This window comes from Phyllobates terribilis, unplaced genomic scaffold (genome assembly GCF_046119375.1).
Source record: "Phyllobates terribilis strain yellow unplaced genomic scaffold, ASM4611937v1 Scaffold_12__6_contigs__length_324123572, whole genome shotgun sequence".
NCBI classification, from domain to species: domain Eukaryota; kingdom Metazoa; phylum Chordata; class Amphibia; order Anura; family Dendrobatidae; genus Phyllobates; species Phyllobates terribilis.
The window spans coordinates 311,521,139-311,543,485 of record NW_027362772.1 but is presented as its reverse complement, the minus strand read 5'-3'; the positions used below and the strand labels follow the sequence as shown (position 1 = coordinate 311,543,485).

At 50.1% G+C, this 22,347-nt stretch overlaps 1 protein-coding gene across 1 annotated transcript in view; it reads right to left on the bottom strand.

The window, feature by feature from the left end:
- The window catches only part of TIRAP (TIR domain containing adaptor protein), a 47,778-nt gene that overhangs the window by 24,551 nt on the left and 880 nt on the right, over window positions 1-22,347 (bottom strand). Inside the window, exons 2-3 of the mRNA XM_073657411.1 lie at window positions 20,743-20,794; window positions 6,437-7,017 (exon numbers count right to left, since the gene is read on the bottom strand). Coding sequence (XP_073513512.1) covers window positions 6,437-7,007 — 571 coding nt within the window. The 5' untranslated portion in view covers window positions 7,008-7,017; window positions 20,743-20,794. The remainder of the gene's footprint in view (window positions 1-6,436; window positions 7,018-20,742; window positions 20,795-22,347) is intronic.

The following is a 22,347-nucleotide window of genomic DNA, read 5'->3' as shown; positions in this document are numbered from 1 at the left end:
CTATATAATAGATCCCTCTGTGTGTAATGACTCTATATAATAGATCCCTCTGTGTGTAATGACTCTATATAATAGATCCCTCTGTGTGTAATGACTCTATATAATAGATCCCTCTGTGTGTAATGACTCTATATAATAGATCCCTCTGTGTGTAATGACTCTATATAATAGATCCCTCTGTGTGTAATGACTCTATATAATAGATCCCTCTGCGTGTAATGACTCTATATAATAGATCCCTCTGTCTGTGATGACTTTATATAATAGATCCCTCTGCGTGTAATGACTCTATATAATAGATCCCTCTGTGTGTAATGACTCTATATAATAGATCCCTCTGTGTGTAATGACTCTAAATAATAGATCCCTCTGTGTGTAATGACTCTATATAATAGATCCCTCTGTGTGTAATGACTCTATATAATAGATACCTCTGTGTGTAATGACTCTATATAATAGATCCCTCTGTGTGTAATGACTATATAATAGATCCCTCTGTGTGTAATGACTCTATATAATAGATCCCTCTGTGTGTAATGACTCTATGTAATAGATCCCTCTGTGTGTAATGACTCTATGTAATAGATCCCTCTGCGTGTAATGACTCTATATAATAGATCCCTCTGCGTGTAATGACTCTATATAATAGATCCCTCTGCATGTAATGACTCTATATAATAGATCCCTCTGCGTGTAATGACTCTATATAATAGATCCCTCTGCGTGTAATGACTCTATATAATAGATCCCTCTGTGTGTAATGACTCTATATAATAGATCCCTCTGTGTGTAATGACTCTATATAATAGATCCCTCTGTGTGTAATGACTCTATATAATAGATCCCTCTGTGTGTAATGACTCTATAGAATAGATCCCTCTGTGTGTAATGACTCTATATAATAGATCCCTCTGTGTGTAATGACTCTATATAATAGATACCTCTGTGTGTAATGACTCTATATAATAGATCCCTCTGTGTGTAATGACTATATAATAGATCCCTCTGTGTGTAATGACTCTATATAATAGATCCCTCTGTGTGTAATGACTCTATGTAATAGATCCCTCTGTGTGTAATGACTCTATGTAATAGATCCCTCTGCGTGTAATGACTCTATATAATAGATCCCTCTGCGTGTAATGACTCTATGTAATAGATCCCTCTGCGTGTAATGACTCTATGTAATAGATCCCTCTGCGTGTAATGACTCTATATAATAGATCCCTCTGCGTGTAATGACTCTATATAATAGATCCCTCTGCGCGTAATGACTTTATATAATAGATCCCTCTGCGCATAATGACTCTATATAATAGATCCCTCTGCGCGTAATGACTCTATATAATAGATCCCTCTGCGCGTAATGACTCTATATAATAGATCCCTCTGCGCGTAATGACTCTATATAATAGATCCCTCTGCGCATAATGACTATATATAATAGATCCCTCTGCGTGTAATGACTCTATATAATAGATCCCTCTGCGTGTAATGACTCTATATAATAGATCCCTCTGCGTGTAATGACCCTATATAATAGATCCCTCTGCGTGTAATGACTCTATATAATAGATCCCTCTGCTTGTAATGACTCTATATAATAGATCCCTCTGCGTGTAATGACTCTATATAATAGATCACTCTGTGTGTAATGACTCTATATAATAGATCCCTCTGTGTGTAATGACTATATAATAGATCCCTCTGTGTGTAATGACTCTAAATAATAGATCCCTCTGTGTGTAATGACTCTATATAATAGATCCCTCTGTGTGTAATGACTCTATATAATAGATCACTCTGTGTGTAATGACTCTATATAATAGATCCCTCTGGGTGTAATGACTCTATATAATAGATCCCTCTGGGTGTAATGACTCTATATAATAGATCACTCTGTGTGTAATGACTCTATATAATAGATCCCTCTGGGTGTAATGACTCTATATAATAGATCACTCTGTGTGTAATGACTCTATATAATAGATCCCTCTGGGTGTAATGACTCTATATAATAGATCACTCTGTGTGTAATGACTCTATATAATAGATCCCTCTGGGTGTAATGACTCTATATAATAGATCCCTCTGCGTGTAATGACTCTATATAATATATCCCTCTGTGTGTAATGACTCTATATAATAGATCCCTCTGGGTGTAATGACTCTATATAATAGATCCCTCTGGGTGTAATGACTCTATATAATAGATCCCTCTGGGTGTAATGACTCTATATAATAGATCACTCTGTGTGTAATGACTCTATATAATAGATCCCTCTGGGTGTAATGACTCTATATAATAGATCCCTCTGGGTGTAATGACTCTATATAATAGATCGCTCTGCGTGTAATGACTCTATATAATAGATCCCTCTGGGTGTAATGACTCTATATAATAGATCACTCTGTGTGTAATGACTCTATATAATAGATCACTCTGTGTGTAATGACTCTATATAATAGATCCCTCTGCGTGTAATGACTCTATATAATATATCCCTCTGTGTGTAATGACTCTATATAATAGATCCCTCTGGGTGTAATGACTCTATATAATAGATCCCTCTGGGTGTAATGACTCTATATAATAGATCCCTCTGGGTGTAATAACTCTATATAATAGATCACTCTGTGTGTAATGACTCTATATAATAGATCCCTCTGGGTGTAATGACTCTATATAATAGATCCCTCTGGGTGTAATGACTCTATATAATAGATCGCTCTGCGTGTAATGACTCTATATAATAGATCCCTCTGTGTGTAATGACTCTATATAATAGATCCCTCTGCGTGTAATGACTCTATATAATAGATCCCTCTGCGTGTAATGACTCTATATAATAGATCGCTCTGCGTGTAATGACTCTATATAATATAGGAGTTTCACTTTTTGGATTGATGAACTGAAATAAATTCACTTTTTGATGATATTCTAATTTTGTGAGATGCACCTGTATGTTTCTATCTATCTGTTCTTGGACTGAATAGAGACAGATATGAGGGGCCGCCACAGGCCATGGCCCCTCTTCTCAGGCTGTTACTCACAGGGGGGAGCAGCTCCTGTCACACAGAATTACAAGTGTTATATAAAGATCATTAAAGTGCACTGGGCATCTCCCCTTTAGTGTATGAGTGCAGACACAGTACAATTTTTTTTTAGCTCCCTGGAGTACCCCTTTAACATTATTATTTCTGTTGTCACCACTAGAAGGAGCTTTCTGAAGACTAAATACTAATTTAATTCAATAAGAGCTGTATACATCAGTATACAGGGAGCTCCCCCTAGTGGTGACTGCAGACAGGATCTTATCATGTATCTCTGTATACAGGGAACTCCCCCTAGTGGTGGCTGCAGACAGGATCTTATCATGTATCTCTGTATACAGGGAGCTCCCCCTAGTGGTGACTGCAGATAGAATCTTATCATGCATCTCTGTATACAGGGAGCTCCCCCTACTGGTGGCTGCAGATAGAATCTTATCATGTACCTCTGTATACAGGGAGCTCCCCCTACTGGTGGCTGCAGATAGAATCTTATCATGTACCTCTGTATACAGGGAGCTCCCCCTAGTGGTGGCTGCAGACAGAATCTTATCATGTATCTCTGTATACAGGGAGCTCCCCCTAGTGGTGGCTGCAGACAGGATCTTATCATGTATCTCTGTATACAGGGAGCTCCCCTAGTGGTGGCTGCAGACAGGATCTTATCATGTATCTCTGTATACAGGGAGGTCCCCCTAGTGGTGACTGCAGACAGAATCTTATCATGTATCTTTGTATACAGGAAGCTCCCCCTAGTGGTGGCTACAGACAGAATGTTATCATGTATCTCTGTATACAGGGAGCTCCCCCTAGTGATGGCTGCAGACAGAATCTTATCATGTATCTCTGTATACAGGGAGCTCCCCCTAGTGGTGGCTGCAGACAGGATCTTATCATGTATCTCTGTATACAGGGAGCTCCCCCTAGTGGTGACTGCAGACAGAATCTTATCATGTATCTTTGTATACAGGAAGCTCCCCCTAGTGGTGGCTGCAGACAGAATATTATCATGTATCTCTATATACAGGGAGCTCCCCCTAGTGGTGGCTGCAGACAGAATCTTATCATGTATGTCTGTATACAGGGAGCTCCCCCTATTGGTGGCTGCAGACAGAATATTATCATGTACCTCTGTATACAGGGAGCTCCCCCTAGTGGTGACTGCAGACAGGATCTTATCATGTATCTCTGTATACAGGGAGCTCCCCCTAGTGGTGGCTGCAGACAGAATATTATCATGTATCTCTATATACAGGGAGCTCCCCCTAGTGGTGGCTGCAGACAGGATCTTATCTTGTATCTCTGTATACAGGGAGCTCCCCCTAGTGGTGGCTGCAGACAGGATCTTATCATGTATCTCTGTATACAGGGAGCTCCCCCTAGTGGTGGCTGCAGACAGAATCTTATCATGTATCTCTGTATACAGGGAGCTCCCCCTAGTGGTGGCTGCAGACAGAATATTATCATGTATCTCTATATACAGGGAGCTCCCCCTAGTGGTGGCTACAGACAGAATCTTATCGTGTATCTCTGCATACAGGGTGCTCCCCCTATTGGTGGCTGCAGACAGGATCTTATCATGTATCTCTGTATACAGGGAGCTCCCCCTAGTGGTGACTGCAGACAGAATCTTATCATGTATCTGTATACAGGGAGCTCCCCCTAGCGGTGTCTGCAGACAGGATCTTATCATGTATCTCTGTATACAGGGAGCTCCCTCTAGTGGTGGCTGCAGACAGAATCTTATCATGTGTCTCTGTATACAGGGAGCTCCCCCTAGTGCTGGCTGCAGACAGGATCTTATCATGTATCTCTGTAAACAGGGAGCTCCCCCTAGCGGTGGCTGCAGACAGGATCTTATCATGTATCTCTGTATACAGGGAGCTCCCCCTAGTGGTGACTGCAGACAGGATCTTATCATGTATCTCTGTATACAGGGAGCTCCTCCTAGTGGTGGCTGCAGACAGGATCTTATCATGTGTCTCTGTATACAGGGAGCTCCCCCTAGTGCTGGCTGCAGACAGGATCTTATCATGTATCTCTGTATACAGGGAGCTCCTCCTAGTGGTGGCTGCAGACAGGATCTTATCATGTGTCTCTGTATACAGGGAGCTCCCCCTAGTGGTGGCTGCAGACAGGATCTTATCATGTATCTCTGTATACAGGGAGCTCCCCCTAGTGGTGACTGCAGACAGGATCTTATCTTGTATCTCTGTATACAGGGAGCTCCCCCTACTGGTGGCTGCAGACAGGATCTTATCATGTATCTCTGTATACAGGGAGCTCTCCCTAGTGGTGGCTGCAGACAGGATCTTATCATGTATCTCTGTATACAGGGAGCTCCCCCTAGTGGTGACTGCAGACAGGATCTTATCATGTATCTCTGTATACAGGGAGCTCCTCCTAGTGGTGGCTGCAGACAGGATCTTATCATGTATCTCTGTATACAGGGAGCTCCTCCTAGTGGTGGCTGCAGACAGAATCTTATCATGTATCTCTGTATACAGGAGCTCCCCCTAGTGGTGGCTGCAGACAGAATCTTATCATGTATCTCTGTATACAGGAAGCTCCCCCTAGTGGTGGCTGCAGACACAATCTTATCATGTATCTCTGAATACAGGAAGCTCCCCCTAGTGGTGGCTGCAGACACAATCTTATAATGTATCTCTGTATACAGGGAGCTCCCCCTAGTGCTGGCAGCAGACAGAATCTTATCATTTATCTGTATACAGGGAGCTCCCTCTAGTGGTGGCTGCAGACAGGATCTTATCATGTATCTCTGAATACAGGAAGCTCCCCCTAGTGGTGGCTGCAGACACAATCTTATCATGTATCTCTGTATACAGGGAGCTCCACGTAGTGGTTAGTGCAGAGAGGATCTTATCATGTATCTCTGTATACTGGGAGCTCCCCCTAGTGGTGGCTGCAGACAGAATCTTATCATGTATCTCTGTATACAGGGAGCTCCCCCTAGTGGTGGCTGTAGACAGAATCTTATCATGTATCTCTGTATACAGGGAGCTCCCCCTAGTGGTGGCTGTAGACAGAATCTTATCATGTATCTCTGTAAACAGGGAGCTCCCCCTAGTGGTGGCTGTAGACAGAATCTTATCATGTATCTCTGTAAACAGGGAGCTCCCCCTAGTGGTGGCTGCAGACAGAATCTTACCATGTATCTCTGTATACAGGGAGCTCCCCCTAGTGGTGGCTGTAGACAGGATCTTATCATGTATCTCTGTATACAGGGAGCTCCCCCTAGTGGTGGCTGCAGACAGAATCTCATCATCTATCTCTGTATACAGGGAGCTCCCCCTAGTGGTGGCTGCAGATACAATTTTATCATGTATTTCTGTATACAGCTGGGGATTTGGAGAATTGTACTTACATGTTACTATGGCTTCTTTGACTTTTGAGAACACACTGGGGTCACTGAGCGCGCCCTTGATGGCATACATATGCTTCACTACTGATGGGTACTGCGCAAATGACAGTCCAATGATAACCGGGATTAATCGCCCATTGGAGCATGGCGCTTGTGCCAGGAACTGGTGCATCTGGTATTTACACCAGCTATCAGAGAGGAACTGTGGGGTCAGCAGCATCACCCAGCAGTGGCTGCTTTCTAAGCCGCTGCACATCTCCGAGGGTATCGGACCCCCCGCCTGCATGTCCCTCATGGGTAGGAAGCAGCGCAGCTTCTCTGGCTGCTGCTCCAGGTATGACAGCATCTCCATGGCATAAGAGCCGTCGGCCTCGCTGTGGCAGATGTAGACATCGTACTGACTCTGCCAGCGCACGCTGCTGTCCGGCCACACAGGGACGGGCGCACGACTAGTGGACTGCACTGGCTGCATTGGCATACTGCGGCCGCTGGTCACGGCTCTGATTCTGCTCCCATGGTCCAGACTCGCAAGAATCCTGGGGGGCGACTTGGATTTACTCTCCCTTGAACCCATTTCCAAAAGCCTAAAAAAAAATAATAATGAAGATTTGTTTCAAAGGAAATGAATAAAGCAGAAGCTTCACATGTGTCAGTCACAGCCAGAGCTGCATTCATAGTGCAGCTGCAGACATCAGATATCCTGGCTGATAGTTACTTGTTCAGTGTCTGTACACACTGACTGGTGCTGCATTGTGGTAGTTGTAATGTATGTACACAGTGACTGCACCAGCAGAATAGTGAGTGCAGCTCTGGAGTATAATACAGGAGGTAACTCAGGATCAGTAATGTAATGTATGTGCACAGTGACTGCACCAGCAGAATAGTGAGTGCAGCTCTGGGGTATAATACAGGAGGTAACTCAGGATCAGTAATGTAATGTATGTGCACAGTGACTACACCAGCAGAATAGTGAGTGCAGCTCTGGAGGATAATACAGGATGTAACTCAGGATCAGTAATGTAATGTATGTACACAGTGACTGCACCAGCAGAATACTGAGTGCAGCTCTGGAGGATAATACAGGATATATAACTCAGGATCAGTAATGTAATGTATGTACACAGTGACTGTACCAGCAGAATAGTGAGTGCAGCTCTGGAGTATAATACAGGATGTAACTCAGGATCAGTAATGTATGTACACAGTGACTACACCAGCAGAATAGTGAGTGCAGCTCTGGAGTATAATACAGGATGTAACTCAGGATCAGTAATGTAATGTATGTACACAGTGACTGCACCAGCAGAATAACGAGTGCAGCTCTGGCGTATAATACAGGATGTAACTCAGGATCAGTAATGTAATGTATGTATACAGTGACTGCACCAGCAGAATAGTGAGTGCAGCTCTGGAGTATAATACAGGATGTAACTCAGGATCAGTAATGTAATGTATGTACACGGTGACTGCACCAGCAGAATAGTGAGTGCAGCTCTGGAGTATAATACAAGATGTAACTCAGGATGAGTAATGTAATGTATGTACACAGTGACTGCACCAGCAGAATAGTGAGCGCAGCTCTGGAGTATAATACAGGATATAACTCAGGATCAGTAATGTAATGTATGTACACAGTGACTGCACCAGCAGAATAGTGAGTGCAGCTCTGGAGTATAATACAGGATGTAACTCAGGATCAGTAATGTAATGTACAGTATGTACACAGTGACTGCACCAGCAGAATAGTGAGTGCAGCTCTGGAGTATAATACAGGAGGTAACTCAGGGTCAGTAATGTAATGTATGTACACAGTGACTGCACCAGCAGAATAGTGAGTGCAGCTCTGGAGTATAATACAGGATGTAACTCAGGATCAGTAATGTAATGTATGTACACGGTGACTGCACCAGCAGAATAGTGAGTGCAGCTCTGAAGTATAATACAAGATGTAACTCAGGATGAGTAATGTAATGTATGTACACAGTGACTGCACCAGCAGAATAGTGAGCGCAGCTCTGGAGTATAATACAGGATATAACTCAGGATCAGTAATGTAATGTATGTACACAGTGACTGCACCAGCAGAATAGTGAGTGCAGCTCTGGAGTATAATACAGGATGTAACTCAGGATCAGTAATGTAATGTATGTACACAGTGACTGCACCAGCAGAATAGTGAGTGCAGTGTAGCACCCTGAGGATTCGGCTGCTACAGGGGTATTGCACCTCAACCCAGAGGTGTGATATTCCACTCCCGGGTAAGGATGGAGTGTGGAACTGAGCTAGTAGGCTGCATGCACTACACACATCCCATTTCCGAGGAACAGACCGATGGTACTCCCACTAGAGAAATGTGCAGGTACGACAGTGTCTGTTCTTGGCTGGAGTGGGAGGGGGGTGGAACATCCCAGTAGTGTAGGGGCAGATAGGGGGAGCAGCCTGGGTAAAGCTAGGAGCTCATTGGGTGCTGGTCACCTGAGCTCACACATAGAGGGAGTATATAAGGTGGGCACCATCTTAGATCAGGGTCAGTCAGTCAGTCAGTTGTCAGTCTGTGAGACGTCAGTCTGTCAGAGTGTAACCTGAGAAGCAGAGCAGAGGAGAAGAGAGAGAGACCCAGAGGCGCAGAGGGGACCCCAAGAGCCCATAAGAGAGCTAATAGGGTGAAGGGTCGGCAACAGGGTACCGGATCCCAAGCTGGCAGAGGCTACAGCACACCTTAGCCAGGAACCGGAGGTCGTGGGCAGGATCTGCCACGATCACCCACTAAATCCACCCGGAAGGCAGACCAAGAATAGGGTCAGGGAGCCCAGAGGAGGCTTGACCAACAAGAGGCCCGAGGGAGCCGGACTTAGGTGGATCCCTGGTGGGAACGGCCAGAAGAAGGGAGAAACAGAAAGGAGCTCAGGACCACACTCCGGAGTTGCCTGGGAGTTGACCGAGTCCAGGACCTGGTGGACGCAGCACGGCTTGGGTGGTCACTGCTGTACACAGTGACCCGAGCAACACCAGTAAGTAAAACCCTGGAACTGCATTTTATGCCTCTGAGTCTCCTTGCTGCACCTTCACAACCACCATCCTCCACGGCTGACCCCCTGAGGCTATACCCCTCCCGTTGGGGGTTATACTACCTAAGCTGCACTCACATCACCAGCCTCAGCGGACCCTGCTGCAGCGGCGGCCGTAGTGACCGCAAATCAACGGGTGGCGTAGTCGACACAAAAGAACATCTAGTAACATCATAAAGACTGCCACACACTGAGTTTGACACCCTGGGCACGGACCGGGTCACAGCCACTCGGAGACTACAACCCCCATCTGATCCGGCTCCGGGTATCCCTAACAGCACTGGCCCAGGGGGCGCGTCAACTTTGGCGTAGTCGGCAGGATCACGTGCCCGCAACAACCGGGTACTGCGTGCCTGAAGAAAAGTACACCGTTACCTTAAAAAGAAGTCTCCCGCCGGTTCCGGAGGGTCCCCGCCAACGGACCCCATCACAGGTCGTTTCCCGCCAGTTGTCCGCCATTTGCAGCTTTTTCCCGCCATCCATGGAGTTTCCCGCCACTGGGAGACGATTCCCGCCATTTCCAAAGATTTCCCGCCTTGGAAGAGCGGACGCCATTATGGGCGTGCCAGAGGGTGGCAAAAGGCCACCTCCCATCGTGGGCCAGGTCGAAGAATGGCGCCAAAAGCGGAAACCGCACCCACCAACAGAGACTGTGATGCTGGAAGTGTCCATCAGCGTAAGAGAACTGCCCCTGGAACTGACAATCACAAAGTTGCCCCGGGACCACCCTAAATGTGGGCGGAGACAGAAGAAGAGAACAAAGATGGGTGTCGCCTGGAGCAGTCTGGAGAGAGCGCACCCGGAGACAAGACGTCTGGAAGAGAGTCCAGAGAGAGCCTACCCGGAGATGGAGGGAGAGTCAGGCAGCACCGACCCAGTGGTCAGGAGCCTGTTGCAGGTCGCCACTCCAGAAGGCCTGCTGGAGATCCTAGCACAGCTCCCCCGAGACCGGGAGTGTGCACAGACCGCGCTGGAGGGCCTCGCACGGAGGATGGCCCGGGTGCAGCGAGAGACGTTGGCGGAGTGGAGCCGAGAGATGGCCCAGCAGACCGGAACCCGTCAGCGGAGCACGCCACCCGAGACGAGGAGACAGACCGCCTCTGAGGATGGTGCAGGAGGACTCAAGGCCGGAGACGGCGCCGAGAAGGGAGCTGAACGAATGGGGGCAGGTAAAGGGGACGTCTCTACCCCGAGCCGGGAAACCGCGTGCCTGCCCCAGCTCCCCGTCGCAGAGCCCGAAGTTCCCCCTGCCGTGCCCGTCGCTGCATCGTCACCGCCGCCGACTAGGCCTCAACCGGAAACCGCGGCCGCGACCCCTGTGACGTCACACGCCTCGACTTCGAGCGTGGCCAAGCAGGAAATACCACCGGCCTGGTCGCAAGGCCTAGTACACCCGGGCGCCGCAATTCCAACAGCGCCCCCTACCTCCGCGGAGCCACCGGCCTGGTCGCAGGGCCGAGTAACCACGGGCGCCGCCGTTCTTACGGTGCCCTTTGCCTTTAGGGTGCCCCAAGCCTGGTCGCAAGGCCTGGTCGACCCGGGCGCCACTACCATCAACGCGCCCTCAACATCTAGAGTGCCGCACCTGGGTGAAAATCTATTTGCCCAGCATACGTGCCCGGATGGGCAGCCCTTCATATGGCCCCAGGAGTACATTCAGCTGGAACTCCAGAGAGCAAGGCCCATGTGCGAGCCCCTGATTCCGGCTCCGAAGCCCGTAAAGAGGACCTCGCCCCCGCTGGAGGAGGCACAGTTCGAGTGGGACCCCACCGGAGAAGACCTCATGGGGTTCACTCAGGAGACTCGGGCGGCCGCAGCAGAGCGTGCAGAGTGCTGCCGGCAGCAGCTCGAGGTCTTCGAGAGGGAGCGGAGAGAGAGGCGGGTCCGGGAACAGCAAGCGCAGATAAGGAGCGCGGAGCAGAAGAGCCGGACCAGGAGGAATCCCCGTGCAGCACATGGTCCCCCTTCCACCGGGACTGTGATAAAATTCAACATGCAGCACGGATGGGGCTTTAACAGAGACCATCAGACCCCCGGCGACGTCTTTGTAACTCGCAGAGACGTAGAAAGCCATCTGCCGGAGGGACACAGAGGTCGTGACCTGTATGTAGGGGACGAGGTCACCTTCACCCGGCACAAGTGTGCCAAAGGACCCTACGCCCTCCATGTGCATCGCCTGACGGAGGAGGAGCTGCGGTGTGAGAAGGAGCAAGAGGACCCGGACGGGTCTGAAGAATCTAAAGAAGGAGCAGGAGGACGCCGTCGTTAAAGTACGGTAAAGAGACTGTACATAGTTACCCGTCAGGGTATAAGAACTGTTCTAGTTAAAATATAGTCCCCGTTGGGACCAGCCAATTGAACTGATGCCCGTGTGTCCCTAGTTCCTAATACCTGGCCGAGGACTGAGAGCGGCCATATTTCCCTTGTATATAGTTGCGCTTCCTAAAGCGCCCCCTACCGGTTTTATAGGAAACTGTTTTCTTCAAGAGACTGTAGCACTTTACCCGGTCACAAGTTGCACCGTGACCGGAGGAACCAGAAACAAGAATGTTATTTATGAAAAGTTTTTATATGAAGAGTTTATTGCTGCTGATGATGTATATGATGTTTTATATGTTTTATATGTTTATGAAAAAAAAAAAATTTTGTATGTTTTGGATGTTTATATTTTACAGCCCGAGGACGTGCTGTGATTTACCAGGGGGGAATGTAGCACCCTGAGGATTCGGCTGCTACAGGGGTATTGCACCTCAACCCAGAGGTGTGATATTCCACTCCCGGGTAAGGATGGAGTGTGGAACTGAGCTAGTAGGCTGCATGCACTACACACATCCCATTTCCGGGGAACAGACCGATGGTACTCCCACTAGAGAAATGTGCAGGTACGACAGTGTCTGTTCCTGGCTGGAGTGGGAGGGGGGTGGAACATCCCAGTAGTGTAGGGGCAGATAGGGGGAGCAGCCTGGGTAAAGCTAGGAGCTCATTGGGTGCTGGTCACCTGAGCTCACACATAGAGGGAGTATATAAGGTGGGCACCATCTTAGATCAGGGTCAGTCGGTCAGTCAGTTGTCAGTCTGTGAGACGTCAGTCTGTCAGAGTGTAACCTGAGAAGCAGAGCAGAGGAGAAGAGAGAGAGACCCAGAGGCGCAGAGGGGACCCCAAGAGCCCATAAGAGAGCTAATAGGGTGAAGGGTCGGCAACAGGGTACCGGATCCCAAGCTGGCAGAGGCTACAGCACACCTTAGCCAGGAACCGGAGGTCGTGGGCAGGATCTGCCACGATCACCCACCAAATCCACCCGGAAGGCAGACCAAGAATAGGGTCAGGGAGCCCAGAGGAGGCTTGACCAACAAGAGGCCCGAGGGAGCCGGACTTAGGTGGATCCCTGGTGGGAACGGCCAGAAGAAGGGAGAGACAGAAAGGAGCTCAGGACCACACTCCGGAGTTGCCTGGGAGTCGACCGAGTCCAGGACCTGGTGGACGCAGCACGGCTTGGGTGGTCACTGCTGTACACAGTGACCCGAGCAACACCAGTAAGTAAAACCCTGGAACTGCATTTTATGCCTCTGAGTCTCCTTGCTGCACCTTCACAACCACCATCCTCCACGGCTGACCCCCTGAGGCTATACCCCTCCCGTTGGGGGTTATACTACCTAAGCTGCACTCACATCACCAGCCTCAGCGGACCCTGCTGCAGCGGCGGCCGTAGTGACCGCAAATCAACGGGTGGCGTAGTCGACACAAAAGAACATCTAGTAACATCATAAAGACTGCCACACACTGAGCTTGACACCCTGGGCACGGACCGGGTCACAGCCACTCGGAGACTACAACCCCCATCTGATCCGGCTCCGGGTATCCCTAACAGCACTGGCCCAGGGGGCGCGTCAGCAGCTGTGGAGTATAATACAGGATGTAACTCAGGATCAGTAATGTAATGTATGTACACAGTGACTGCACCAGCAGAATAGTGAGTGCAGCTCTGGAGTATAATACAGGAGGTAACTCAGGATCAGTAATGTAATGTATGTACACAGTGACTGCACCAGCAGAATAGTGAGTGCAGCTCTGGAGTATAATACAGGATGTAACTCAGGATCAGTAATGTAATGTATGTACACAGTGACTGCACCAGCAGAATAGTGAGTGCAGCTCTGGAGTATAATACAGGATGTAACTCAGGATCAGTAATGTAATGTATGTACACAGTGACTGCACCAGCAGAACAGTGAGTGCAGCTCTGGAGTATAATACAGGATGTAACTCAGGATCAGTAATGTATGTGTAGCACCCTGAGGATTCGGCTGCTACAGGGGTATTACACCTCAAGCCAGAGGTGTGATATTCCACTCCCGGGTAAGGATGGAGTGTGGAACTGAGCTCAGTAGGCTGCATGCACTACACACATCCCATTTCCGGGGGACAGACCGACGGTACTCCCACCAGTATATGTGCAGGTACGACAGTGTCTGTCCCTGGCCGGAGTGGGAGGGGGGTGGAACATCCCAGTAGTGTAGGGGCAGATAGGGGGAGCAGTCTGGGTAAGGCTAGGAGCTCATTGGGTGCTGGTCACCTGAGCTCACACATAGAGGGAGTATATAAGGTGGGTACCATCTAGAGACAGGGTCAGTCAGTCAGTCAGTCAGTCTTTTGTAGAGGGACAGTCGGTCCTGAGAGAGGTCCAGGAGAGCCTGCAGAGAGAGAGGAGAAGAGAAGGACCCAGAGGGGAAGAAGAAGGAACCCCAAGAACCCAGTATACAACCAGAAGGGTGAAGGGTTGGCACGCAAGGGAACCGGATCCCAAATTAGTGGAGGAGAGAAACTACCCTCAGCTAAGAACCGGAGGCTGCGACATTACATGTGGAGCAGCCCCTCACCAAGTCCACTAGAAGGCACACCGAGCATAGGGTCAGGGAAGCCAAAGAAGGTTCACCCAACAGGAGACCCGAGGGAGCCGGACATAAGTGGACCCCTGGTGGGAACGGCCAGTAGAGAGGACAGTCAGAAAGGGAGCTCAGGACCACGCTCCAGAATTGCTTGGGGGTTGGCCGAGTCCAGGACCTGGTGGACGCAGCACGGCTCGGGCGGTCACTCAAGGCCAGAGTGACCAGCACAACAGCAGTAAGTAAAAACCCTGAACTGCACAGCCCGACTCTGAGTCTTCTTAACATCCACACTGCACCACCACTACCACCATCCTCTACACCTGACCCCCTGAGGCTATACCCCTCCCGTTGGGGGTTATACCACCACAGCTGCACATATACCACCAGCCTCAGCGGACCCTGCTGCAGCGGCGGCCTTTTGACCGCAAACCAACGGGTGGCGTAGTCGACACTAAGAACAACCAATAACATCTGTAAAGACTGCCACACACTGAGCTTGACACCCTGGGCACGGACCGGGTCGCCGCCACTCGGAGACTACAACCCCCATCTGATCCGGCTCCGGGTAATCCCCCAAACAGCACTGGCCCAGGGGGCGCGTCAACTTTGGCGTAGTCGGCAGGATTTCGTGCCCGCAACCACCGGGTACTGCGTGCCTGAAGAAAAGTACACATTTACCTCAAAAAGAAGTCTCCCGCCGGTTCCGGAGGGTCCCCGCCATCGGACGCCATCACAAGTCGGCTCCCGCCGGTTGCCCGCCATTTGCAGCTTTTTCCCGCCATCCACGGAGTTTCCCGCCACTGGGAGACGATTCCCGCCATTTCCAGAAGATTTCCCGCCTTGGAAGAGCGGACGCCATTATGGGCGTGCCAGAGGGTGGCAAGAGGTCACCTCCCATCGTGGGCCAGGTCAAGGAATGGCGCCAAAAGCGGAAACCGCGCCCACCAACAGAGACTGTGATGCTAGAGATGTCCATCAGCGTGAGAGAACTGCCCCTGGAACTGACAATCACAAAGTTGCCCCGGGACCACCCTCAATGTGGGCGGAGACAGAAGAAAAGAGCGAAGATGGGTGCAGCCTGGAGGAGTCTGGAGAAAGCACACCCGGAGATGGAAGGAGAGACAGGCAGCACCGACCCAGTGGTCAGGAGCCTGCTGCAAGCAACAACCCCACTAGGCTTAGTGGAGATTCTGGCACAGCTCCCCCGAGACCGGGAGTGTGCGCAGACCGCGCTGGAGCGCCTCGCATGGAGGATGGCCCAGGTGCAGCGAGAGACGCTGACGGAGTGGAGCCGAGAGATGGCCCTGCAGGCAAGAACCCGCCAGCAAAGCACGCCACCCGAGACGAGGAGACAGACCGCCTCTGAGGATGGTGCAGGAGGAGTGAAGGCCGGAGACGGCGCCGAAGAGGGAGCTGAACAGATGGAGGCAGGTAAAGGGGACGTCACTACCCCGAGCCGGGAAACCGTGAGCCTGCCCCAGCTCCCCGTCGCAGAGCCCGAAATTCCCCCTGCCGTGCCCGTCGCTGCATCGTCACCGCTCCAGACAAGGCCTCAAGCAGAAGCCGCGGCCGCGACCCCTGTGACGTCACGCGCCTCAACCCTAAGCGCGGCAAAGCAGGAAACACCACCGGCCTGGTCGCTGGGCCAAGTAACCCCGGGCGCCGCCGTCTTCACGGTGCCCTTTACGTTCAGGGTACCCCAGGCCTGGTCGCAAGGCCTGGCGAACCCGGGCGCCGCTACCACCACCGCGCCCTCAACATCCACAGCGCCACACCTGGGTGAAGACCTATTTGCCCAGCATACGTGCCCGGATGGGCAGCCCTTTAAATGGCCACCGGAGTACTACCAACTGGAACTCCAAAAAGCAAGGCCCCTGTGCGAGCCCCTGATTCCGGCTCCGAAGCCCGTTAAGAGGACCCCGCTCCCGCTGGAAGAAGCGCAGTTCGAGTGGGACCCCACCGGAGGAGACCTCACGGGGTTCACTCAGGAAACTCGGGCAGCCGCAGCGGAGCGTGTGGAGTGCTGCCGCCAGCAGTTGGCAGTCTTCGAGCAAGAACGGAGAGAGAGGCGGGTCCGTGAGCAGCGGCTGCAGGAACAGAGCGCAGGGCAGAAGAGCAGGACCAGGAGGAACCCCCGTGCAGCCCACGGTCCCCGTGCCACCGGGACTGTAATTAAATTCCAACTGCAGCATGGTTGGGGTTTCATCAGGGATCATCACACCCCCAGCGACGTCTTTGTGACCAGAAGAGACGTTGAGTCCCACCTACCGGAGGGACACAGAGGTCGTGACCTATATGTAGGGGACGAGGTCACGTTCACCCGGCACAAGTGTGCCAAAGGACCCTACGCCCTCCATGTACACCGGCTGACGGAGGAGGAGCTACGGTGTGAAGAGGAGCAAGAGGACCCGGACGGGTCTGAAGAAGGAGCAGGAGTACGCCGTCATTAAAGTACGGTAAAGAGACTGTACATAGTTACCCGTCAGGGTACCAGAACTGTTACCATTATAGTCCCCGTTGGGACCAGCAAATTGAACTTTAACCCGTGTGTCCCTATTCCCACTGGTCGAGGACTGAGAGCGGCCAAACCTCCCCTTGTATATAGTTGCGCTTTTTAAAGGCGCCGCTTACTGGTTTTATAGGAAAGCTGTGTTTTTCTTTCCAGAAGAGACTGTCGCACTTTACCCGGTCACAAGTTGCACCGTGGCCGGAGGAGCAAGAGAGTTTCCAAGAATGTTAATTATGAGAAAGTTTTTATGCTAATAATATTTATATAATGTTTTATATGTTTATGTTGTTATGAAAAAAAAAAAAAAAAAGTATGTTTTTGGATGTTTTTGTTCTCTTACAGCCCGAGGACGTGCTGTGATTTACCAGGGGGGAATGTAGCACCCTGAGGATTCGGCTGCTACAGGGGTATTACACCTCAAGCCAGAGGTGTGATATTCCACTCCCGGGTAAGGATGGAGTGTGGAACTGAGCTCAGTAGGCTGCATGCACTACACACATCCCATTTCCGGGGGACAGACCGACGGTACTCCCACCAGTATATGTGCAGGTACGACAGTGTCTGTCCCTGGCTGGAGTGGGAGGGGGGTGGAACATCCCAGTAGTGTAGGGGCAGATAGGGGGAGCAGTCTGGGTAAGGCTAGGAGCTCATTGGGTGCTGGTCACCTGAGCTCACACATAGAGGGAGTATATAAGGTGGGTACCATCTAGAGACAGGGTCAGTCAGTCAGTCAGTCTTTTGTAGAGGGACAGTCGGTCCTGAGAGAGGTCCAGGAGAGCCTGCAGAGAGAGAGGAGAAGAGAAGGACCCAGAGGGGAAGAAGAAGGAACCCCAAGAACCCAGTATACAACCAGAAGGGTGAAGGGTTGGCACGCAAGGGAACCGGATCCCAAATTAGTGGAGGAGAGAAACTACCCTCAGCTAAGAACCGGAGGCTGCGACATTACATGTGGAGCAGCCCCTCACCAAGTCCACTAGAAGGCACACCGAGCATAGGGTCAGGGAAGCCAAAGAAGGTTCACCCAACAGGAGACCCGAGGGAGCCGGACATAAGTGGACCCCTGGTGGGAACGGCCAGTAGAGAGGACAGTCAGAAAGGGAGCTCAGGACCACGCTCCAGAATTGCTTGGGGGTTGGCCGAGTCCAGGACCTGGTGGACGCAGCACGGCTCGGGCGGTCACTCAAGGCCAGAGTGACCCACAGAACAGCAGTAAGTAAAAACCCTGAACTGCACAGCCCGACTCTGAGTCTTCTTAACATCCACACTGCACCACCACTACCACCATCCTCTACACCTGACCCCCTGAGGCTATACCCCTCCCGTTGGGGGTTATACCACCACAGCTGCACATATACCACCAGCCTCAGCGGACCCTGCTGGAGCGGCGGCCTTTTGACCGCAAACCAACGGGTGGCGTAGTCGACACTAAGAACAACCAATAACATCTGTAAAGACTGCCACACACTGAGCTTGACACCCTGGGCACGGACCGGGTCGCCGCCACTCGGAGACTACAACCCCCATCTGATCCGGCTCCGGGTAATCCCCCAAACAGCACTGGCCCAGGGGGCGCGTCATATGTACACACTGACTGCACCAGCAGAATAACGAGTGCAGCTCTGGAGTATAATACAGGATGTAACTCAGGATCAGTAATGTAATGTATGTACACACTGACTGCACCAGCAGAATAGTGAGTGCAGCTCTGGGGTATAATACAGGATGTAACTCAGGATCAGTAATGTAATGTATGTACACAGTGACTATACCAGCAGAATAGTGAGTGCAGCTCTGGGGTATAATACAGGATGTAACTCAGGATCAGTAATGTAATGTATGTACACAGTGACTGCACGAGCAGAACAGTGAGTGCAGCTCTGGAGTATAATACAGGATGTAACTCACGATCAGTAATGTAATGTATGTATACAGTGACTGCACCAGCAGAATAGTGAGTGCAGCTCTGGGGTATAATACAGGATGTAACTCAGGATCAGTAATGTAATGTATGTACACAGTGACTGCACGAGCAGAACAGTGAGTGCAGCTCTGGAGTATAATACAGGATGTAACTCAGGATCAGTAATGTAATGTATGTATACAGTGACTGCACCAGCAGAATAGTGAGTGCAGCTCTGGGGTATAATACAGGATGTAACTCACGATCAGTAATGTAATGTATGTATACAGTGACTGCACCAGCAGAATAGTGAGTGCAGCTCTGGGGTATAATACAGGATGTAACTCAGGATCAGTAATGTAATGTATGTACACAGTGACTGCACCAGCAGAATAGTGAGTGCTGCTCTGGAGTATAATACAGGATGTAACTCAGGATCAGTAATGTAATGTATGTACACAGTGACTGCACCAGCAGAATAGTGAGTGCTGCTCTGGAGTATAGTTCAGCCTTTAGGACTGAGTTTCCCAGGTTTGGGTCCTGTTTTCATATCGGCTACCTGCTGTTTTTCCTTTCTGTTCAGTACGAGCTCTAATACTGAGGGGAGTGAGTAGCTCTTCCAGCAGCCATTATCCTATCACTGCTCTTCCTCACCATTGTACTGACGCTTTACATCCACACGTGACATTATCACTGAGGGAAGATTCTGAATCATCCGCAGGTAAAAATAAATGTCAGGCAGGAAACATTAATCTCTGCGCCAGAACAGGAAAGTCCTGAAGACGCCGGATAATTACACTCATGACTTACCTGTAATATCAGAACAGAAGTAAGATTACAGCACACAGTGTAACTGCAGAACTGAAGATGAAAACTGCTGAGTTACCTGTGGTGTTACATAGGACTGCAGGTGACATCTACTACATTATCTGTACTCAGAGAGTTATCACTGTGTTATCTGTGGTGTTACATAGGACTGCAGGTGACATCTACTACATTATCTGTACTCAGAGAGTTATCACTGTGTTATCTGTGGTGTTACATAGGACTGCAGGTGACATCTACTACATTATCTGTACTCAGAGAGTTATCACTGTGTTATCTGTGGTGTTACATAGGACTGCAGGTGACATCTACTACATTATCTGTACTCAGAGAGTTATCACTGTGTTATCTGTGGTGTTACATAGGACTGCAGGTGACATCTACTACATTATCTGTACTCAGAGAGTTATCACTGTGTTATCTGTGGTGTTACATAGGACTGCAGGTGACATCTACTACATTATCTGTACTCAGAGAGTTATCACTGTGTTATCTGTGCTGTTACATAGGACTGCAGGTGACATCTACTACATTATCTGTACTCAGAGAGTGATCACTGTGTTATCTGTGGTGTTACATAGGACTGCAAGTGACATCTACTACATTATCTGTAGTCAGAGAGTTATCACTGTGTTATCTGTGGTGTTACATAGGACTGCAGGTGACATCTACTACATTATCTGTACTCAGAGAGTTATCACTGTGTTATCTGTGGTGTTACATAGGACTGCAGGTGACATCTACTATGTTATCTGTACTCAGAGCGTTATCACTGTGTTATCTGTGGTGTTACATAGGACTGCAGGTGACATCTAGTCCATTATCTGTACTCAGAGAGTTATCACTGTGTTATCTGTGGTGTTACATAGGACTGCAGGTGACATCTACTACATTATCTGTACTCAGAGAGTTATCACTGTGTTATCTGTGGTGTTACATAGGACTGCAGGTGACATCTACTACATTATCTGTACTCAGAGAGATATCACTGTGTTATCTGTGGTGTTACATAGGACTGCAGGTGACATCTACTACATTATCTGTACTCAGCGAGTTATTACTGTGTTTTCTGTGGTGTTACATAGGACTGCAGGAGTACAATGGATTCATAGTATCTTACCAGACATTCCTCTTGCTGTTATCTTCCGGTCCGATTACGTATGGAAATTTTTCTGGAAAATGAAAAGCAAAATTTCATTCAGACCAAGAAGCAAGTGAGGAAATATTTACTATTGTGCTGTGATATTCGTGATCTACAAGTGGTGAATGATGGAGATCACAGGACGGAGACTGATCTGCAACTGATGGAAAATGGAAGGTAAATGTCCTATACATCTGGATTCTCCAGTCCGGAGTCTGAGCCTCGTGCAGAAATCCCGGCACCTCCGGCCTCGGCTGCTGTCACTGAGGTCATTAATGGTCGTCTGAAGAAGGTTCTGCCACTAAATGTACAAATCATCAGGATCCGCTGCCGGCAGCTCCTGTGTGATCACTGACCAATGACGTCCCCAATGTGCTCGATGGAGACAAGTCCGGAGACGCTGCCGACAGCTCCTGTGTGATCACCGACCAATGACGTCCCCGATGTGCTCGATGGAGATAAGTCCGGAGACGCTGCCGGCAGCTCCTGTGTGATCACCGACCAATGACGTCCCCGATGTGCTCGATGGAGACAAGTCCGGAGACGCTGCCGGCAGCTCCTGTGTGATCACCGACCAATGACGTCCCCGATGTGCTCGATGGAGACAAGTCCGGAGACGCTGCCGGCAACTCCTGTGTGATCACCGACCAATGACGTCCCCGATGTGCTCGATGGAGACAAGTCCGGAGACGTTGCCGGCAACTCCTGTGTGATCACCGACCAATGACGTCCCCGATGTGCTCGATGGAGACAAGTCCGGAGACGCTGCCGGCAGCTCCTGTGTGATCACCGACCAATGACGTCCCCGATGTGCTCGATGGAGACAAGTCCGGAGACGCTGCCGGCAGCTCCTGTGTGATCACCGACCAATGACGTCCCCGATGTGCTCGATGGAGACAAGTCTGGAGATGCTGCCGGCAGCTCCTATGTGATCACCGACCAATGACGTCCCCGATGTGCTCGATGGAGACAAGTCCGGAGACGCTGCCGGCAACTCCTGTGTGATCACCGACCAATGACGTCCCCGATGTGCTCGATGGAGACAAGTCCGGAGACGTTGCCGGCAGCTCCTGTGTGATCACCGACCAATGACGTCCCCGATGTGCTCGATGGAGACAAGTCCGGAGACGCTGCCGGCAGCTCCTGTGTAATCACCGACCAATGACGTCCCCGATGTGCTCGATGGAGACAAGTCCGGAGACGCTGCCGGCAGCTCCTGTGTGATCACCGACCAATGACGTCCCCGATGTGCTCGATGGAGACAAGTCCGGAGACGCTGCCGGCAGCTCCTGTGTGATCACCGACCAATGACGTCCCCGATGTGCTCGATGGAGACAAGTCTGGAGACTCTGCAGCCACCGGAGCACATTCAAGCTACGCAGGAGGCTCGCAATAATACGAGGGGGTGTCATGTGGAAAAATGGCTCCTGGGAGCCTTTAGAGAAATAGTAGCACCCCTTGTTCCTCCAACAAATCACTGGAACGCCTGAGCTGTTAGTGACCAGGAATGGAGACTAGAGGCGTCCGGCTACCGGGTACATTATCCCCCACACCATAATCCTGGGGATAGGACCAGTGTGACGT